The sequence below is a fragment of the Phocoena phocoena genome, chromosome 19, assembly GCF_963924675.1.
Source record: "Phocoena phocoena chromosome 19, mPhoPho1.1, whole genome shotgun sequence".
Classification (NCBI taxonomy): Eukaryota; Metazoa; Chordata; class Mammalia; order Artiodactyla; family Phocoenidae; genus Phocoena; species Phocoena phocoena.
Genome location: NC_089237.1, coordinates 6,792,380 through 6,813,163, shown reverse-complemented (window position 1 = coordinate 6,813,163; position 20,784 = coordinate 6,792,380). Strand labels below are relative to the sequence as shown.

Below are 20,784 nucleotides of genomic sequence, written 5' to 3'. Positions count from 1 at the left end.
TCTTGGATCAATGAGAAATTAAATATGTAATTACAGAATGTTTGGAAGAAAAAATAATATGAACATTTCATATTAAAACAAAGCAAACTGATGGCATTAAATTGTGTCGTAGAAAAACATTTCATTACACAATACATTTTGATTACAGAAAAAAATCAGAAGATATAGATAAGAAAAATAGAAAATATTGAAAAATTAATAAATTGGGTTATAAGTTAATACTCTCATATTAAGTATCATAAAAAGCTAAAGAATAGGGATTTCCCTGGTGGTCTAGTGCTTAAGACTTCACCTTCCAATGCAGGGGGTGTGGGTTCAATCCCTGGTCGGGGAGCTAAGATCCCACATGCCTTGGGGCCAAAAAACTAAAACATAAAACAGAAGCAATATTGTAACAAATTCAATAAAGACTTAAAAAAAAAAAAGCTAAAGAATAATTAGATCAATGGAAAAGAACAGAATGTTCAGGAAAAGTCCATACTGTATTAGGATTAAGTACAGTTTACCCCTGTACAACCAGTGTTTGAATTGCAGCTCACTTTCATGCAGATTTTTTGAACTGTAAACACTACAGGACTACTTGATCCGGGTTGGTTGAAGCTGAAGCTCGGCGCCCCTAACACCCCCCCCACCCCACCTGCGTTATTCACGGTATATGCATATAAGTATTTACTAAATAATTTAAGTAGCATTTTGAATCATTGAGGAAAGTCACTGATCTAAGTGTTTAAATATTTGTAAAACAGGAACAGATCCTTACTTGACACTTAAAAATAAATTCCAGTTACAGATGTAAATGTTAAAAAAAAAAAAACCCACAAGAAACAACAGGAAAAATTGTAGGTGAATATTTATATAAGCTTCAGGTGAGAGAATTTTTCAAACACCAAAGCAGAAACCAGAAACTACAATGAAAACAATGGATAGATTTGGGTGGGGCGGGGCGGGGAGTGGTTTTCAGGCACTTGGGGATCCTGCAGGCATCTTCAACTTGAGATAATCAGCCCTGAATTCATCCCTTCCCCATCTGTCTTGGGGGGTGGCACCACTGTCCCCCAAAATCCTGGGCACCATCTTGGGCTCCTTGTCTCCCTCATCCCACAGCAGTTAGGAACCATATCCACAGGTTCCATTTCCTGAACATCTGTTTTACTTCCCTCCTCTTGGTGTCCCTGCTATCGCCTCCATTCACGGTTTGCTTATTTCTTCCCTGAACCATACATCTTTCCCTAAGGGATCTCTCTGCCTGCACCCTCACCTGCCTCTAATTCATTCTTTTTTTTTTTTTTTTTTAATATTTATTGGAGTGTAGTTGATTTACAACGTTGTCTCTAATTCATTCTTTTAAAAACAAATATTTATTTACTTATTTTTGGCTGCGTTGGGTCTTCATTGCTGCACGCGGGCTTTCTCTAGTGGCGAGCAGGGGCTACTCTTCCTTGCGGTGCGCGGGCTTCTCATTGCAGTGGCTTCTCTTGTTGCAGAGCATGGGGCGCGCAGGCTTCAGTAGTTGCATTACATGGGCTCGGTAGTTGTGGCTCACGGGCTCTAGAGTGCAGGCTCAGTAGTTGTGGTGCACGGGCTTAGTTGCTCCAGGGAATGTGGGATCTTCCTGGACCAGGGATCAAACCCGTGTCTCACTAGCATTGGCAGGCGGATTCTTAGCCACTGCGTCACCAGGAAAGTCCCTCTAATTCATTCATTTTTTTTTTTTTTTTTTTTTTCTAATGCGGTACGTGGACCTCTCACTGTTGTGGCCTCCAGGCTCCGGACGCGCAGGCTCAGCGGTCATGGCTCACGGGCCCAGCCGCTCCGCGGCATGTGGGATCCTCCCAGATCAGGTCACGAACCCGTGTCCCCTGCATCAGCCGGTGGACTCCCAACCACTGCGCCACCAGGGAAGCCCTCTAATTCATTCTTTACCATGCTGCCAAGGGGTCTTTTCAAACTGCAAGTATAGTTATTTTGCTCCTCTGCTTAAAACCCTCTGCCGGCAAGATCAAATGTAAATTTCCTTACTCCAGGGTTCTCTCTTCGTACATTGTTCTCCTTCCTCCATTACAGCCATAGCAGATTGCTAACTGCCCCTCTCACGCGCCCCTTACCTTCAGACATTTGCGATTCCTGTTCGTCATCCTAGAAGGTTAGGAAAATCTAGAGGATTCTAGAAGATTCTCTGTTGAGTGCCAGTACTATACCTTAGTCATATTTATATTTCCCAGGGCTTAGCACTGTGCTTGGCATTTAGAAGAATCTTAATATGAATTCCTTATGAATGAAAGAGAAGAAATGTAAGATGAAATTTGAGCCTTCAGGGGTTCACGTCTGGTAGGAGAGTATCACACAAAAACCTTGAATAACGGAGCAAGCTAGTATCATAGTAAATGGTGATGACCATGACTTACAGAGCACACACTACGTTCCAGGGACTGTTCTAATCACTGAGCATAAATACTCCTCACGATAACCCCATGAAGTAGGTAGTGTGTCACCCAAGGTATTAAAGAAGTCCTCTGAAGGTGACGAGATTACCAATGGTACCTTTGCCGTTCTGTACCCAGAGGCCTTCTCTGACTACTCAACTAATAGTTTCCCATCACCCTCTTTATTTTGAAATCCTCCTGGTATTAGTTTACTGTCTTTTCTCTCACTTGAATGTTGGCTCCGTGGACGCAGGGCCTGGAGGATGGTTTTAGCAGTAGCCCCAGCTTTGCAGCCTAGGCCTGTGATGCTGCAGCCACGCAGCGGGTCTTGGGAGCCAGAGAGAGCTGGAAAGTATCATCCCTAAAACTTGGAGGCTGGCTTAGAGCAGAGAGAACAGGAAGAATTCTGGATGACTCTGGAGAAGGGAGAGGGGGATTCTGTACTTCTAGTTTGTTATTTCTTTCTACAAAAGTACAAGGAATGGTGGTTTTTAAACTTTTTTGAGTCAAGGACTTATGAAAACCTGACGAACAATACAGCCTCTCCCCGAGTAAATACAGCATCCCCAAAGGGCACACAGTGCGATAGTCAACTTGGATACACACCCATAGCTCCTCAGGGCTTCAAGGTAAAAAAAAAAAAACATCCCTGGTCAGAAAAGTACAGTTAAAACAAAAATTAAACATTTTACCAAAGGATAATTATATATATATATATATATATATATATATATATATATATATACACACACACGACAGTGTGAAAATCATAAATGTACATCTCCCCGATAATCCTTTAATTTATTTATTATTGAAATATAGTCGATTTTAAATGTTGTTAATTTCTGCTATACGGCAAAGTGATTCAGATATGCATATTATATATACATGTTATATATATATACACACATTCTTTTTAATATTATTTTCCATTATGGTTTAATCACAGGATATTGAGTATTGTTCCCTATGTTATACAGTAGATAATCCCTTTTTATTTTATTTATTTTTTATTGAAGTATAGTTGATTTTAAATGTGTTAATTTCTGCTGTACAGCAAAGTGATTCAGATATATATGTTATATATATATAGACACATTCTTTTTAACACTCTTCCATTATGGTTTAATCACAGGATATTGAATATAGTTCCCTGTGCTATACAGTAGGACCTTGTTGTTTACCCACTAATCCCTTTTTAAATACTCCTGGGATCACCCGATGTGAGCGTGCCATCTTTTCCCCGCGGGACTTGGGTATACTCAAGAGATTGGCAGTTATCCCCACTGTCCAATGCGCGTGCTGTACACACGAGCTTCGTTGCACCCCTCCTGGCCCTAGCACAGGGCAGTGTGGTGGGTGCCCTCTCAAGGGAGACAGAGTCCACACCAGGACTGAGGGCATGGAGGTGGGCGGCGCCACACACCGCCTGCCCGTCTCCCGTGGAGGGTTTAGGGGGCAGGGAGGGACGGGCTAAGGTGTTGCCTGATTTTAACTTTATAGCGGTGGACTCACACAGAACACGCTCGCTTCTTTTGCACAGAGATTTGTAGCTTGCAGAGCCCTTTCACCACGTTGTCTGTTTAGATGCCAACCCAAAGAGGCAACAAGAAGTGGGGTACCATTTTCCGTCATACCTTTAAAAGTATAGTCAGGTTCGATCAAAAAGAAAGGGCAAATTAATTGCAACAGAGACATACACACACACCCGCACACACACAAATGGTCTTAAAAAGAGAAAATGTGCGACACGCAGTGGTTAAGCCACCTCACCCCAGATGGGACTCGAACCCACAATCCCTGGCTTAGGAGGCCAGTGCCTTATCCATTAGGCCACTGGGGCTTCTCGCAAGCGGCGCCGGATCACATGCCTCTTGAACTATGAGGTCGCATGGCTGCGTAATGACGTCAGCCCGGAAGTTTCCAGGTGCAAAGCCCGTTTGGACACGAGCCCTAACTACCAGGTCCAGGTGACGGAAGTAGCTGCTGTGAGAGGGTCCGAAGGGCTCTACGTGTCTAAAACAAGGGCAAGGACTGGGATTTGGTTGCGGTACAAGAGTGCTATCTTTTCGGGACTAAGACGTTTCGACCACGAAGGGGCTCAAACTGTTAATCCGAAGTCAGACATTTTATTCATTAGGGCACGCGGCCTCCTCGCGAAGTAGGAGTCACCCGTAGACTTATTTGGTGACCCAAGGCCGCACCAGCGCTGACGCCAGATGCAGGGACCGCATTGTGGTTCTTCCTCCGCCACACCTGGGACACACTTTGTGGTCAAACGCACACGGTCGTTTCTTGCGCCAACGCCACCTTCAAGGGGGGGGGGGGTGCACTTAACTATCGCGTTGCGAGCCTGTGGGCGGCGTGACCGCGTGGCCTAACGGATAAGGCGTCTGACTTCGGATCAGAAGATTGAGGGTTCGAGTCCCTTCGTGGTCGGCTTGGTTTTGGATGAGGGGCTCCTGGCTTTGGTGGCTCAATAATCCTAACCCGCTTCGTTTGCGGTTTCACCGCCCTCTTCGCGCGTCCTTCGGGCATCTTGACGCTCACCTTCCTGCCCCCCGGCACTGCGCGGTCGCCTCACCTTGAACCTTAACTTTTCTCGTAGCCCCGCGCGTGTGCCCTCCGGTTGTCCTGCAGGCTGCCCAGGGCCGGCCCTCGTTCTTCGGGTCCACTGTGCGGCGGGCGTCATGGCAGGCCCGAGTGAGGCCTGTGCGCGTGCGGCTGCACGTTACCATGGACCACGTGGTGTACCCTTGTTATCGAGCCCCAGTGGCCTAATGGATAAGGCACTGGCCTCCTAAGCCAGGGATTGTGGGTTCGAGTCCCACCTGGGGTGGCGTCAGGGTTGGAGAGTTTCACCCCGAAGTAACTTTTGTGCTCGCATTGCGCGGGCCTCCGAGGCTGTAGCCTAGGGATCTAGGGACCCAGGGGCTCCCCACGCGCCTGGTCTCTGCTCGCCTTCTGCCGTGCAGCGTACCAGGGCCTCATTTGCAGCCAATTAGTTGGCGTGTCCCAGCCTCGGGCTGTGTCCCGCACTCCCCCTTCGTGTCCTGGTGACGTTACACCCTTACTCTGGCCCTTTACCCTCGGCCTGTGAGCTGTCCCAAAGTTGGTGGCTTCCAGGGGCGCAGGGGTGCAGTCACTGGCTTTGGGATCTCTCCTTGCGGAACCGGTTGTTCGGTCTTCCACTCGCGGGCCCGAACGCAGTGTGTTTGGAGTCTTCAATGCGGTGGAACCACAGCGCAGGAATTCCAGAGTCCTTTACGGACGGAAGGAGCCAAAAAAGGTACCCTTACCCCAGGTGGGACTCGAACCCACAATCCCTGGCTTAGGAGGCCAGTGCCTTATCCATTAGGCCACTGGGGCCTGCACTTCACACCCTTCTGGCCTCTCTCCCCCTAGTAGGCGGTCTGACCCCGGGCCTTGCAAAGCACGACTTAACGGGGGGCCGAGGCCGCGAGAGGGTAGGCTCTCAGGTGCTCACGGTCAACCGTTAGGAAGAAACCACGGTGGGAAGTGAACTCACCACCTTCTGCCACCCGCACCCGGAAGCACAGCGGGGCCTGGGAGGCCGGTGCTGAGGCTGCTGGACACCTGGACCATGGATGGCGGGTGAAGGCTGCCGTTTGTAGTCATTTCCAAATTTTACCACCATGGCCATTTTGTCCACCTCTACAGAACTGACAGAAAATCCAAGAATTTTAGGAAAAGGTAGTGTAGGAAGGGAAGGAGAACAAACTAGTATCAATCACAAATACTGAAACACAAAGTCAAAATCCCCCATCATGAAACGATGTACAACGGGGAGGAACAAATCCTTCCAGTCTTAATAGTAGAAATATATATGTACGCAAATATATAATATACAGGAAAGAAATGGATCACCCAACTAGATACTTGACTCTAATATTTTGTTCCTTTAAACTGTTATGCAAAAGGTAATACAAATACAGAAAAAGCACATTTTAAAATGTTACACACGTTTAAAATCCATTACTAAAATTCACGCGGATCTGAAAGATATAACAGGAGAAGCTTTAGCCAAGAGCAGTGTTCACTTCCTGTGGTGCCTGCGTTGAGACCTTTGCCTTCCAGGGACTTGGAGACATTCTTTTTTTTCTCTCACCCACATATAGAGTCTGCACAAACCCTTAATACCAGCAAGAAAGAGGAATGTACTCCACCTGGCTCCAGTCTCCAGCCTTGAGAATGTCCTCCTTTCAGTTACTAATTGGTCTGTTTGCTGAGGTGTAACATCCATGCAGTAAGGTGTACAGATCTTAAGGTCATGGCTGGATGAGATACAGAACAGTTCCTGCGCCGCTGAAGGCTCTCTTATATCCCCTCCCCATCAGTCACCACTGCCTCCGAGTAAATACTTCCCTCTCGTTACCATAAATCGGTAGTTTTGCCTGGTTTTGAGCTTCATACAAATGGAATCATATTCTTTTATAGTCTGGCCTCTATCACTCATCATTGTGTCTGTGAGTTCACCCATGTTCATTCTTTTGCCCTCAACCTTTTTTTTTTTAAATGACAGGTCCTGCCCTTGTTCTCCACTCTCTGTCCCCTGGCTTTTGTTTCTCTTTACCTCCTTCCCCTCCTCGAATATCTCGAATGCTTTTCCAGGTCCCTTCACGTGCCACCAATGTCTTCTGAGGGCCTCACAGGTCCATCACTAGGCTCGAGTTTAACCAGAGAGATGCCCTCTCTGGTTTCCCGCCACCATCGTCTTGCCAAGCGTCTCCCTGCCTTGCCTCATCTTTAACTGCTCCTCCATTCCCAAGACTCTACTTGTCCCGTCCTGCATCTCCAGCTTTGACCTCACTCCCCAGCTCCAGCTCCATTCCCTCTCCTGGCTATCTCCACCTAAGCATTCCTCCTCAGGCCCCACAAAGTCAGCTCCTCGAAGGCAAAACCATATCCATCATCCAACCATTCTCCCAAGCCTGCTCCCTCGGTGACTTTCCTGGCTGAAAGCTCAGCACCCTTGTCACACACCAGCTCGCACTCCACCCAAGCCAATCTTCTGTCCCTTTTGCACCTGCTATTTTCTCTCCATGCCAGTAGCCACTGCCCTAGTTCCAGGATGGGTCCCTAACTGCTCACATGGGTCTGTCCATCAACCTGTGTCCACTTCCCCGCAGTCTTTTCTCATTCAGTCACAGTCAGATTAATCTTCCCCTGACAGCCTCTGTAGGGGTGGAGTCTAAATGTCTTAGCTGTCACATTTAAGGCCTTTCTAGGCCTGGCTCCCACTCAAGGTGGCAGGTGTGTCTTCCACAGCTCCTCACCCCCTGGCTTCCAGCCAAACTGGAACTGTTTAATCATGGCTAAACTGTTAATTATGGCTAACATTCCCTGGGTATAGGCTCAGTGCCACTAACCACTACCACCCTACGAGGTGGGCACTAACAACATCTAACAACATCATCCGTAGTTTATAGATGGTGAAGCTAAGGTTCAGAGAGGCCGAGTAGTTTGCCCAAGGTTGCACAGCTGGGGGTGGTGGAAGTCAGCAGCTGATCCAGGGCAGCTGGCTTCACAGCCCATTCTCTCAATACTATGGTTTACTGTCCCGGCAACAGGCAGGGCCCTTGGCCATCACTGGAGCCTCCAGGTGACAAGCTCTTACCTTGCTCCCTTGGCCAGCCCCTCCCCTTCTTCCATCCCATCTCAAGCACATCAAGTACATCTTCACTGACCATCCAGCTGGAACTAGTTCCTTCCCAAAATCTATTTAGACCTTTCTTGTGTTATTTACCACGTTTTAGGTCACGTTACCCAGACGAATCCATTTTTCTTCTCAGCTTTTATCATCCTCTGATCAAATGGAAGTTCTCCGGAAGAAGGACTCTGTTTTGTTCGTTGCTGATTCCCCAGGACCTGGCCCACTGCCCGGTGTTCAATAAATATTTGTTGAATTAATGAACCAAAGAATGCTGCACTTCCTTGTATATGAGCCTCAGCTCCCTACTGGGCTCTGAGTCCCTTGAGGACAGGGACCCTATCTTCCACATCTTTTGTATTTCGTAAGAGTCATTTATCGGGACTTCCCTGGTGGCACGGCGGTTAAGACTCTGCCTGCTAACGCAGGGGACACAGGTTCAAGCCCTGGTCCGGGAAGATCCCACATGCCATGGAGCAACTAAGCCCGTGCGCCACAACTACTGAGCCTGTGCCCTAGAGCCCGCGCTCCGCAATAACAGAAGCCACCGCAGTGAGAAGCCCGCGCACTGCAACGAAGACCCAACGCAGCCAAAAATAAATAAAATTTAAAAAAGGAAAAAAATCTAAATTCCTCAATTTGAACCTGAGACCCTGCACCTTGAACTTCTATCTCCCCCTCCAGACTCACCTCTCACAACGACCTGGACAAATTCCCCATTCAGATGGATTCCTCACCATCTCCTCCACCCCAGCCTTTTCTCTGGTCTCCTTTATTCACACTATTCCCTTCAACTGGCATGTCCTCCCGGCTCTCGACTGATTAATATTCTAGCCCTGTCTCCAGGCCCAGTTCTGATGCCCACGCACCTGTCTCAGCCCTTCTGCCCCATGTTCCCAAAGGGCTCATCCCTCTGTGCTCCTCCGGGGCTGTACAATCAGCCAATAATTATTAGGCAGATTTAAACTGAGAGAAAAGGGAGGGATTCTGTTCTGAAGCATTCTGAGAAGCGGAAGCCCACTGAGTTTAGAACTTTATTGCAACTAATATATTAAATGGATAATAGAGGTTTGACAACATGGTAATTGCCTGTAAAGACCTCTGCAACCACTGCCTACAACCCTCATTCCAGATGAACATTCCTGAGATGGTTCCAATGTTACAGACAAGCACTGACAACAAACAACACACGCGTCTCCTGATGGTGTTAAAGCTCCCTCGGTGGCAGCTGCTTGGAGGCCCTAAAGAGGGTCTTTGCCAGCTCGAGGGGATGATTTCAGTCCACATCTACCCTCCTGCTTGTCTTTATGGCAGAATTTATTCTCTTTTTTCTCAGCCTTTCCCGATTCATGTTTTCTATCCTGAAAACAAAGAAAAACACAATTACGCCCAGATGCCCAATCAGTGGTTATCAAAGTGGTGAGAGGAGCTGCCAGCTGAGCGGGAAGCAGAGCAGCCGAAGCAGCAGGCGCCGGCCCAGAAGCCTCCACTCCGGGTCCGAGTCTCTCCCATTCCCGGAGCTTGTCCACCTGCCTGCTGGCAGGTCGTGGGCTTCACCGTGCCTCCTTTCTTCCCTGTGTAGCCCCTTGTCCACACAAATTGGTTTACAGAAGCTCAGGGAATTTTCCAGTACCTGATTTTCTGAAGTACAGCATCTTCTCTGGATGGCTCCTTGGCTGGCTGGCTGGCCTCAGTAATCATGTCTCGAATTTTCTGTAGGCAATCTGCCAGATTTCGGAACTGATAGCGGCTGCATTCAGAGGTAAGGATCAACTCTCCTGCCCTGTTGATCTTATTTTTGTGCTGCGGAGAACAAAGGCAAAACCAGAGTTCTACAGAGTAAAGGCCTAAAAGTGACTGAGGGTTAAAGAGAAAGGAAGGGGCCCGTGGTTACGGGCCCGTGGTTACCGTGACCGCCATCTTCTGCCGTACGGGCTCTGCAATCCACTCGGCGCTGGCCAGGTGGAACCTGACTTCAGCCTTGGAATTTACTGTAAATAAAGGGAGGGGGCACGGGTCACTGAGACGCTCGGGCAGGCTCAGCGCCCGGGTGGCTGGTGACCACCGGATTCTGAACCACAGGGAGGTGAGACACCCACCCGGGGCTGTTTCTATCCTGTGTGAACTCGGGGATACAAACTGGGCTATGGAATGAGCCTGCAAAGACAGTGAGGCACATCCAGACACAAATAAACTTCCAGGAACAAAACGCCTAGTGCTTTCTTCCTCTTACAATGTACTGGGTTCTGAAAAGACTGTGGGGGGGGGGGCGGAGCAGGGAGCGGGTCCAGGAGAACGAAGGAAACCCGCTCTTGGAGCCGGCTGCCAGCTCACACTGTGACTTCCCTTTGCTTAGACTCCCAAGCCAGTCCTAGTCCTAGCAACCCACAACGGAGAGTCTGAGAATCAGACCACGTTCAGAAGAATAAAGAGCGTTATTATATAAACGGGCGGTATTTAAGCTTCTGAAAAAAAAAATCCCTTTACTGCCACATGAATGTAAACACAGAAGTCCTCAAGTCCATCTCTCAGAAAAGCTTTAACGTTTAAGAAAACAAGGCACCGTTGTACCTTTGTTAACATTCTGGCCCCCAGGACCACTACTCCGACAATAAGATATTGTCAAGCGATCTGAAAAACAGAACACACACCAACAAAATATTATCACAGGGCGAAACATGCAAACTGCTAACTTACCATCGACGTCAGTATCCCTAATTCGTCTCTCTTTCAATGACGTGACATTCAGATCAGTAGTCAGAGATTAGTTACAGATGTCAAAACTAAAATCAAGGGCCTCCCAAGGCCACGGAGAGAGCAGAGGAGGTAAAATTCCAACCCAGGTTGTCTGCTTCTGGTCTAGTATGTTCCACTAGATCTGACTGCCCTTGCTTTTTGCTGTTAGTTTGTTTTAAGGCAAGGCATCTTGGGCTTCCCTAGTGGCTCAGTGGTTAAGAATCCGCCTGCCAATGCAAGGGACACGGGTTCGAGCCCTGATCCGGGAAGGAACCACATGCCGTGGAGCAACTAAGCCCGTGCACCACAACTGCTGAGCCTGTGTGCCACAACTACTGAAGCCCGCGCACCTAGAGCCCGTGCTCTGCAACAGGAGAAGCCACCACATCACTGCGCACCGCAACAAAGAGTAGCCCGCTCTCTGCAACTAGAGAAAGTCCGCGCGCAGCAACAAAAACCCAAAGCAGCCACACACACACACACACAAAAAGCCTTATTTTAAAAAAAACAAAACAGGGCTTCCCTGGTGGCGCAGTGGTTGAGAGTCCGCCTGCCGATGCAGGGGACGCGGATTCGTGCCCCGGTCGGGGAAGATCCCACATGCCGCGGAGCGGCTGGGCCCGGGAGCCATGGCCGCTGAGCCTGCGCGTCTGGAGCCTGTGCTCCGCAACGACGGGAGAGGCCACAACAGTGAGAGGCCCGCGTGCCGCAAAAAATAAATAAATAAATAAATAAATAAAAATAAAGCAAGGACTCTTTTAAAAGCTCAAGTTAAGGGACTGAGTTTAATGTTCTATCCTGAAATGCAGTGGATGTGGACTCCCCAGAGGGGAGGTGGCTCTCATTCCTCGTGAGTTGCGCGTGCACCCCTGGGCCTCGGTCGCGGTCAGTGGATGAAAACACCTGCTGGGTGAATGAGCGCTCCATTTGGAGCTGGGAGCCCCGTCTTCTAACACCAGCTCATCACTGACTGACTTTGTGACCTCCACAAACTCCCACCGCTTCTCTGGGTCTTGGTTGGTCTGTTTTGGATCTGTAAAATGAGGTTTCTTCCTTCTATTTTTGTAATTCATGAAAAGCAGCCTCGTGGTATCTGAGGGAAGCCGGGAAGGCAGAGCAGCAGAAAAGTTCCAGAAGACTGGGTGGCGAGCTGCAGGGGCTTTGGGGGGCGAGGAATGCGGCCCCGTGGTGGTGGAGGGCCGGCCTCAGCGGGCAGCGGTGACCTCGCCAGATGGCTTCTGAGAAGCCCTTTGAAAAATCAAATGAACTCATTTTTCTGAACAGGTGAGGAATACGTGTGGTTCCGCGGGGGGAGAGGGGGGCGGTTCTACCCCGGGGCTGGCGGCCTTGTCTGCATCCGTACAGGCCAGCCAGGCACGGGGAGACCTGGGCCCCTCTCAGAGAACACGAGCAGAGGCAACTGAGGAGCGGCCACTCGGCCATCTGCCTGCCCGTCCCCCCGAGGCTGTCAGGAGACAGCCTCCCTTCTCTCTGGGTCTTGGCCTCCTCCTGCCTCAGGGCACAGCTGCGGGCCTCAAACTGCTGAGCAGCCGCAGGGCGCCGGCTCCTCTGCTGTAGACCGTGGTCACCTGGCCTCCCTGTTTCAGGGTCACCCTGAGCAAGGGCCACCAGGAGCCGGCGCCTCTGGCTGCTCTCCTCTCACGGTCTGCGCGCGCCAGAAACTCTCTGAACCTCAGGAGGGTTTTGTTTGTTTCTTCACAGGCCACGCCTTAGGCTTGATGGGCACAAAATTATGAAGTTATGCAAGTGGTTTACAGGGAGAAGTCCCCACTCCTGCTCCCCAGCCACCAAGTTCCCGGTTTGTCCTTTCCCCTCCCCTCCCCACGGCAGTCCCTGTATCCAGGGTCCTTCACATCCTCGCAGATCTACGTGTACATCCAGAAATGTGTCTTTCAGATATATGTAAGTGAAACACAAATGGTAGCTCACTATACAGATGCTTCCGTACCTTACTTTTTTCAAATAACAATCAATTCGTCTATCGTAAAGACTGTTCCGCGTCACAAGACCATCAAGAGCTTTCTGTTCGTGCTGGGCACTGCACAGCACTCTGGAGTGGCTGCCTCATCGCTTTTCTTTTCCTTTCTATTCTCAACAACGCTGAAAGGACTCTGCTTTTGTAACTCCAGACAGTTTCTTTACTTTCATTGGTTTGGAGAGACCTGGAAGGAATGTGTGAGGGGCAGAGGAAATGACTGATTTTTTTATAAGCCCAAACTACTCACCTATAGGGATGTCGTAGTTGGCTTGCTCTGCATCATCCTGTAATGTAAAATATACGGCGTCAAATAAATATTACCTACTGGGCGACTCCTAACTGTTCCAGGGCAACAAAGCAGAAATGATGTAAAGCCACGACATGAATGTAATACAACTATTTTCAGGTCTCCAGCAAAATCGTATCAGGATGACAGAAACATCGTCCCCAGACGCCAGAGGTACTGCCTCAGAAACACTCCTCCAGGGAAACGGAACTGACTCCTCCAGCCTTCCCTGCCGCCGCCCCCTGACTCCACTTAGCTAGTGTCGGGAACTACCAGCGCCCAGGGGAGGCAAGGTGCCACGGTACACGTACATCAGGCAGACTCCAAAAGGAACACCCTCTGCCAACCTGGAGCAACAAACCATGGGTCCCCTGTTCCTCCCCAGACCCCGGGAAGCTCGCATGTGAGGCTGTCTGCCTTCAACAGTGACTAGCACATCTGCCTTGAGGGTTTGTGTCAAGCTGACCTACTCACCCCAGGACCTCTCACCTTCACGTCTCTCCTGAGTTGTTCTTCCGAAGCCTCAAATCCTCACATCCACAGGCCCAGTGCAAACACTACCCACTCTGAGGCTCTTCTGTGCCCCCAAGCTCAAAGTGTCTTCATCTGTCCCCGCTCTGGCTGCGTTCATCACCCACCACCCCGTTTTTGCGGGGGGAGGGGGGCCCCGGGCCCCACCCCTACCCCCCCGCTGCACCGCATGTGGGATCTTAGTTCCCCCACCAGGGACCAAACCTGCGTGCCCTGCACTGGAAGCTTGGAGTCTTAACCACTGGACCGCCAGGGAAGTCCCTTCATCCCTTTTCATCTTAGAATTATCTGGGGGTGAAATCTCATCCTACTCCACCTCTGCATCGTAGAGACCCTGGGCTGCGTCCTCCTTGAAGCACGCTCTTCCCTCCTTCTGAGCTGGCCTCTCCAGTTTCCTCTTACCTCCCCGTGACTTTCTCACTCTCCTTTGCTTGCTCTTTGCAACCTTTAAAAACTCTGAAATGTCCTGAAATCCTTCCTCTTCTCTCTTTTCCTAGAACATTCCATCCAACTCCTTTGAAAATACCACCTTTGGGAATTCCCTGGCAGTCCAGTGGTTAGGACTCAGTGCTTTCACTGCTGGGGCCCCTGATTCGATTCCTGGTGTGGGAACTAAAATTCCACAAGCTGGGCGCCACCAAATTAAAAACAAAAAACAACAAAAAAACCCAACTTTGTTGATGACTCCCAACCTTCTGGCTCAAACTCAAACCTCTTTCTTGAGGTAAAGCCAACTGCTATTCGAGGTCTCCTCTCTCGAGTCTAACAGATGCCTCAAACCTCCTCACAGAGGACCTCCCTTCCTAACAACCTGAAGTAGCTCCCTGGCTATCACACCAAAACACTCTGGTCTATTCATTACTTCTCGCTCTCTGATATGTTTTCCCCATTTGTTTACTGTCTGCTCCTTCCGCTAGAACATAAACTCCATGAAGTGGGAACTCTGTTTTATCGTGGAGGTATCTGCAACGCCTGAAACAGTGTCTGACACAGTAGGTGCACGAGAAACTTTTTGTTGAATGTATGAACAGACAAACGAATGCTATTACCGTTCTGTCGTCTCCATTAATGGCAACACAATCCTTCCATTACTCAAGGCCCTAGACCTCAATTCCTCTTTTAATCTCACTTCTCAGGGAAAATCCATTAGCAAATCCGGTAGGCTTTCCCTTCAAAATTTATCTAGAACCTGACCAATTCTCATGACTCCTATTGCTTCCACCCTGCTTATCATCTCTTGCCTATAATATTGCAATCTCCTCACTGGTCTTCCTGTTCTTGCCATTCTGCAACCTCTTCTCTAGAACAGTGATTTTTGTAAAACTAAGTTGGATCATTCCGCTCTTCTGCCTCCATCACATTCAGGGCAAAACTAAAGCCCTGTAAGCCCTATACAAAGGCCTCCCCACAGCCTTCTCCCCTTCAGCTTCATATCTGAGCCCCCTGCTCAGCCACACTGGCCTGCTTGCTGTTCCTTGAACCAGCGGAACATGCTACTGCCTTGAGGGGGGTGGCACCTGCTGTTCCCTCCGCAGGGATGCTTCTCTCCCTGCTCTTCTCACGGCTCCCTGCTGCCTTGTTTCTCCCGAGTCCTTACTCAAGCATCACCTTCTCAGAGGCCTCCTTGGACCAGCCTACTTACAACTGTAACCCCACCCCCTACCTTAGCACTCCTTCTCCCTTCCGGACTTTATTTTCTCCGAAGTACTTATCACATACTCTATGTTACTGATTTTCTTCATTGCCTGTCTCCCTCCATTAAGCAGATAAGCTCCACGAGCATTAGGATTTTTGTGTTTTGTTCACTACTCTGTCCCCATGTCTAGCATCGTGTATACACCATGCTTTCAACTGAAGTTTGTTAAGTGAGTGAATGAATGAATAAGTGAATGAATGAATAAATGAATGAACGCTCTCTTCCAATCCTGTAGGTGGAAACTCCACAGAACCGGGTGGGTCCAAACTCTCCTGCTCCGGGCCCTGATACAGCGCCTGCACACAGCGGGCTGTCAATAAAGGTATCTTGAGGCAACGAACCAGAAGCTCTGTTTCCTCAGGCGTGCTGGGGTTACTAGAGGCTAAGGACCACGTCACTTGCTAAAAGGCTCCAAAAGGGAGCTACTTGGCAGCTTCCTGCCTTAATTGTCCTCTGTGGACGGCATTTCTCCCTTGGGACGAGAATTTGGGCCTGAGGGACGGGGAATGAATGCGGAAAAGCCGGTGGTCTTGTAAGAAGCATAGCCAGCATGCTCTCCCGGCGCCGGCACACCTCGAGCCACACTGGGGGCAGCCAACCGCCCAGCCGCCCCAGTCCCCCGGTTGCTCGGGCAACCAGCCTCCTCCCGCGGCGACCGCCATGTTTGAGCGCGTCCGTCTCTTGGATTAGCAGCACGCCCGGCCAATGGGGCCCCGGCTGCCCGACGTCACCCAGCAAGAGTCCAGGAAACGCCCCTTCCGTCCGGCCCTCCCGGCTCACCGGAACCCTCCAGGCGGTGTCCGAGCCCCGCGATTTGGGGTAGAGCTTGTCCAGACTGTAGATGCTCTGGAATTCGGTACCCTCTACCTGTTTTTTCAGAGTCCGGTGGGGGCAGCGCGCGGGCAGCGGGAGCAACCAGGATTCGGCTCGGTTCAGGCCCCAGCACAGCCACCGTACGGCCGCCATGTTCGGGTCTCGGGGCCGCTTCCGGTGGGCGCTTTCTTCCGCGGTCCGTGGGCTCGCTCTTCCCTCGAGACTTTGGTTCCGCTAGACCTTTAGCGCCTGCCATGGGGAGGAAGCGAGCCGAGCTCCCGGCGTTGATCTCGCGCGGAGCTTATTAGAGGCTTCTGGTCGGCCGCCTTCAGGAGGCCTGGTTGGTGCTTTGAGGGCATCTGCTGCGATGGGGAAGACGTTGGCCAGACAGCGAGCTCTCAAGGGAGCCTCCTGGTGAAAAGAACCCCCGGATGCCGTGTCCCCCAGAAACACCACTTTTCTCCCTGTCGGTCTGTGCCTTCCTGGACCTATGTTCCCCCAAATCTCACAGCATCAGCGAAGCATGCCCAGGTTCATCTCCATCCCCTTTACTCTTTGCCACTTTTTTTTTTTTTTTCACATCGCTCAATCTTATTTTTGTGTCTGTTGCCTGTCTCCCAGCCGGAATGTAATCACCTCCAGGAGGGCACTGGCTCATTGCTGGATCCCCAGTACCCAGAAGCTGGCACGTCATGGGTACTCAATAAATATTGTTAAAAGGGATTCTTTGGGAAGGTGTTTTTGAAAGTTGAGTTCCGCCAGAGCTGAGTTTTAGTAACTTCAGGCTAATTCACAAGACAGCCTAAAAGCAAATCCCTGCTGAGCACCTGTGTGAAGGCTCTGTAGGACAAATAACAGGATGGAGGAGAGGCGGGCAGGTAGAGAAAGAAATACTTTAGACAGTGGACACCCGCCCCAGCCCGCCTGCTTTGTGGAGCTTGGTGGCAGTTTCTCCAAGCCAGGAGATGAGGGGAGGATGGGGAAGTAGGTAGAGATTCAGAGAGCCACAGACAGCCTAAGCAGAGACCTTTCTACAGGATTGTTAAAAAATGAACTTGAAAACTGAGAAGTTCTAACTCTGAGAAAGGTTTAAAATAGAGCAAGCAGTGTTTGGAAACAGGTAAATGTTAGCTAAGTTGCTTTGTCGAGAGGCAGTGTGGTAAACGAAAACAGCTCAATAAATGTTAGTGATTATTAGTAATACTAGTGGTTATTTCTTAATGGCGGGTTCTATTTTTAGGAAAAGCACAATTACCTAGAAAAACATGTCCCTGAGATTGCGGCTCTTTGAAATAGGAGATTGTCATCAAGTCAGGGCTTTACCATCTTAGCCTCATTGATAAAGGCAAATTCTTTAGGAGAGAAAACAAATACTTCGCAAGCACTGGCTTTGCAAACCCAGACTAGGAAGGGAATGGCAATTGACATGCGCTTTTGGGGCTCTAGGCTTTAAGGGGAGTCTCCTGGGACCCTCCCTGTCTGACTTAATCCCATGACCTCAGAGGGAACAGAGGCGTCTCCATGGTGACTGGAAAAAGCTGCTCAGGGGAGCAAAGCCAGGGACTTGCCCAGGTTGACGGCTCAGGGATTACGAATAAAACCACCATCCCATGGCATCACTGCTCTGAGGCTGGGCTCCAGCTCTGCGCCTGACCCAGAGTGATAGGGAAAGGAAGCTGTAGGTTTCCATGGCCCCAAATAAACAGCCTGCTCAGGCCATCTGGTGGCCTGGATTGTGGGAGAGGAGGGGGTAGAGGAGAGAATGGAACAAGCTACCCTGTGGTGGATAGAGGAGCAGCTGGCAAGCTTCTTTCACCTGCTGCTGCCAAGAACCATCCAGCATAGAGGCCCTTCTGGGAGAAACAGTCCTGAGAGGTGCCACCCGTTCCCTTAAAAAGGGGGCACTGAAGGCTGAGGCCAGCCTTCTTCCCTTCTCTGGTTCTCCATAGGTTGAATGGGTGCTTCAGGAAGGGGACATGCATGGGGGTGAGAAGAGGGGAAGAAAAGATAAAGGATCATCAAGCCATTTCTGGTAGCTGAGGAGCTTGCAGACACCAGGCCTTCTCTATAGCTGTGAGTTGGGGTACCACCCCCATGTAGAGGGGGTCCACAGGATTTTCCTTTCTTCTTTTCTGGAGTGCCCTAGGTCAGACTGGCTCTTAAAACTCAACATTACGTGGAGGTGGGGAACATGCAGTATCCCACAATGGGATTGATCAGGTCTGGGTTCGACTATTTCTATGTGCTTTTTTTTGTTTTTGTTTTTGTTTTTTTTTTTTGCCGTATGCGGGCCTCTCACTGCTGTGACCTCTCCTGTTGCGGTGCACAGGCTCCGGACGCGCAGGTTCAGCGGCCATGGCTCACGGGCCCAGCCGCTCCGCGGCATGTGGGATCTTCCCGGACCAGGGCAGGAACCCGTGTCCCCTGCATCGGCAGGCGGACTCTCAACCACTGCGCCACCAGGGAAGCCCCTCTATGTGATTTTGAATTACTAACTTAACCTCTAAGCCTCAGGATCCCCATCAGTAAAACAGAGATTTTACCGCTGCCTCATGAGGTTGCTGAAGGCCAGGGTGATTAAAAAAGCAAAGGAAGGCTTCCCTGTTGGCGCAGTGGTTGAGAATCCGCCTGCCAATGCAGGGGATACGGGTTCGAGCCCCGGCCCTGGAAGATCCCACATGCCGCAGAGCAACAAAGCTGGTGAACCACAAAGCAGGTGTGGGTTGGGAGGCGGGATTTCAAAATCAGTACAGCAAGGAGGGTCCACCCCACGGGGTACCCTGCAAGGCAACGTGACCGGCCTAGCTGGTACCCAACAAATATGGAAACTTCCAAGAGCCTGCTACTTAGAGCTGTTTGGCTGCCAATCACGGGGGTGGTGAAGCTCAGGCTGTGCCCCTCCCCCTCCATAGATAGCTGTGTGATGGGAGGCGGGTGTATGAGATGCGCAGAGACAGGACCATGGCTCCATTTCTGGCTTTAGATTACGGGTGCGTTTTTTATTAAAGAAGAGAATAAAGCATTTGTAAATATATTTCTCTCATGTATACTTCGAAGATGACGCTGGTCAGCAGCTACAGAACCGGGGAGCAAACGGCAGAAGCCCTTCCCCGACCCATCCCATCCCACCCCACCCCCTCCACCCTAGGTGCCGGAGACACACGGATGGCTGGGAGCTGCCCAGCTCCAACGGACCAAAGGTTCCAAGATGTGTGAATGGAAGGACCAGCTGACAACTCTCATCACAGTGCCGCCTGGAAAGCAGGGTGGCGCCTCCAGGGAGGTTGGGCAGGCTTGTTAAGAAAACCCTTTACCCCTTAGAAACAAATAAGGCATGAAGGTTCCCCACTGGGCTCCCAGCACAGAGGCCGGGGCTACTGACTTCCACCGCGTTGTATGGCTCCTCTGATTTCTAGGGTCTCAAGAAGAAGGAACTGGGAGCCCTGAAGAATTTCTCAGGGCAAACGGGGGACCTGGGCATCTCTTAGCTGAAGCTCTTAGCTGAAGCTGGACCTTCTGAAGCCTTAACAAAAGATTAAACCCCTGACCCAGCTGGGTCCTCAAAAGCAGGCATTGTATGGGAAGGAGGAGACATGTTCCCCATCTGGTCCCATTTCAATACTGCCCAGTGTGGGGTGAGACTCTCGGGCAGGCCCCAGTAAAGGGGGGCAGGGGGGGATGCTGGGACCATGGGCTGGTGGCACACATCCAGGACATTCTGGGGGTGGCAGGCATGACCTGCAGTGGGGTGGGCCTGGGGGGAGCAGGGGAGTGAATGAGACACATCATGGTCCCTGAGATGGGAACAGGCAGAGGCCAAGCTCGGTGAGTCAGAGGAGGCATGCAGAGATAGGGGGCTCCCACTGCCCAGACCCCCGGAAGGCTTGATACCCAGAAGGCATTTCCAGGGCTGGAACCCGGGGAGGCTGGCTCTGAGTTGACTGGCTACAGATCTGCAGTGGGCTGAGGACCTCCAGGGAGAAGCCCGCCCTCACCAGGGCTGGAGTCGGGCCACTCGGGCCTGGCTCAGGCTTTCTGCTCTGCATGGCAGGGGCCGTCTCTGACCTGGTCAGGACCCTCGAGGTGGGACAGCTGGTGCTAAGGGAATAACAGTGTGTCACAGCTGGAGAAGCAGTGGGTGGTCCAGGAGACCCCTGGAACCTGCAACAGCTGGCTCTGGGGTCCCCCTTCAAGTGTTTGCAGTTGTGGCGAGGGGTCAGGGAGACCCTGCCTTGCAAAAAAAAATCTCTCAAAAAAATAAAAATAATAGAACTTTGAAAAAAGAAAGCCAACTGGTCCAGAATGGCTTTCAGAAGCCTGGCCACAAATCTGAGCACAAGGCCCAGGGTCAGGGAGTGGGGGCTGGGAGAGCGGGCAGTGGGGACATTTGGCTCGCAGACTCTTGGCTGTGCCTCTGGGCTGGCGCGGGGTGGTGGAGGGTCCTGGGAGGCGAGAGGTGTTGACAGCCTCCCCCGTCAGCAGGGAACGGGTGTCCCTCGCATGCTCCCTGGGTCAGAGAGCAGCCTCCCTCTGCGGTGTATTGCTGCTGAAGGGCTCCCTCTCTCACCAGAGGCTGCACAGCCCAGGTAAGAGGGACCCCACGGCCTGACCCCGGAGGAGGCCACTAGC

At 50.7% G+C, this 20,784-nt stretch overlaps 1 protein-coding gene and 4 non-coding genes across 6 annotated transcripts; 2 read left to right on the top strand and 3 right to left on the bottom strand.

The window, feature by feature from the left end:
* Positions 1-4,193: 4,193 nt before the first annotated feature.
* On the bottom strand, positions 4,194-4,266 carry TRNAR-CCU (transfer RNA arginine (anticodon CCU)). The gene has a single exon. It is a non-coding gene; the product is annotated as a tRNA-Arg (tRNA).
* A 523-nt stretch (positions 4,267-4,789) lies between these two features.
* On the top strand, positions 4,790-4,862 carry TRNAR-UCG (transfer RNA arginine (anticodon UCG)). Its single transcript has one exon. It is a non-coding gene; the product is annotated as a tRNA-Arg (tRNA).
* Positions 4,863-5,189: 327 nt separating this feature from the next.
* Positions 5,190-5,262, top strand: TRNAR-CCU (transfer RNA arginine (anticodon CCU)). Its single transcript has one exon. It is a non-coding gene; the product is annotated as a tRNA-Arg (tRNA).
* A 457-nt stretch (positions 5,263-5,719) lies between these two features.
* TRNAR-CCU (transfer RNA arginine (anticodon CCU)) lies at positions 5,720-5,792 on the bottom strand. Its single transcript has one exon. It is a non-coding gene; the product is annotated as a tRNA-Arg (tRNA).
* A 3,322-nt stretch (positions 5,793-9,114) lies between these two features.
* Positions 9,115-16,324, bottom strand: MRPL58 (mitochondrial ribosomal protein L58). 2 transcript variants are annotated; one of them, XM_065897516.1, is made up of 6 exons: positions 16,123-16,324; positions 13,077-13,113; positions 10,666-10,725; positions 10,003-10,085; positions 9,728-9,897; positions 9,115-9,455 (listed from the first exon to the last, which is right to left on the bottom strand). In XM_065897516.1, the coding sequence occupies exons 1-6, from the start codon at positions 16,306-16,308 to the stop codon at positions 9,371-9,373; spliced, it is 621 nt and encodes a 206-aa protein (XP_065753588.1). In that variant the 5' UTR covers positions 16,309-16,324; the 3' UTR covers positions 9,115-9,370. The 2 variants fall into 2 exon arrangements, with proteins under 2 accessions (XP_065753588.1, XP_065753587.1); XM_065897515.1 differs by having other exon boundaries at positions 9,336-9,450; positions 16,123-16,308.
* Between the last annotated feature and the right edge of the window lie 4,460 nt (positions 16,325-20,784).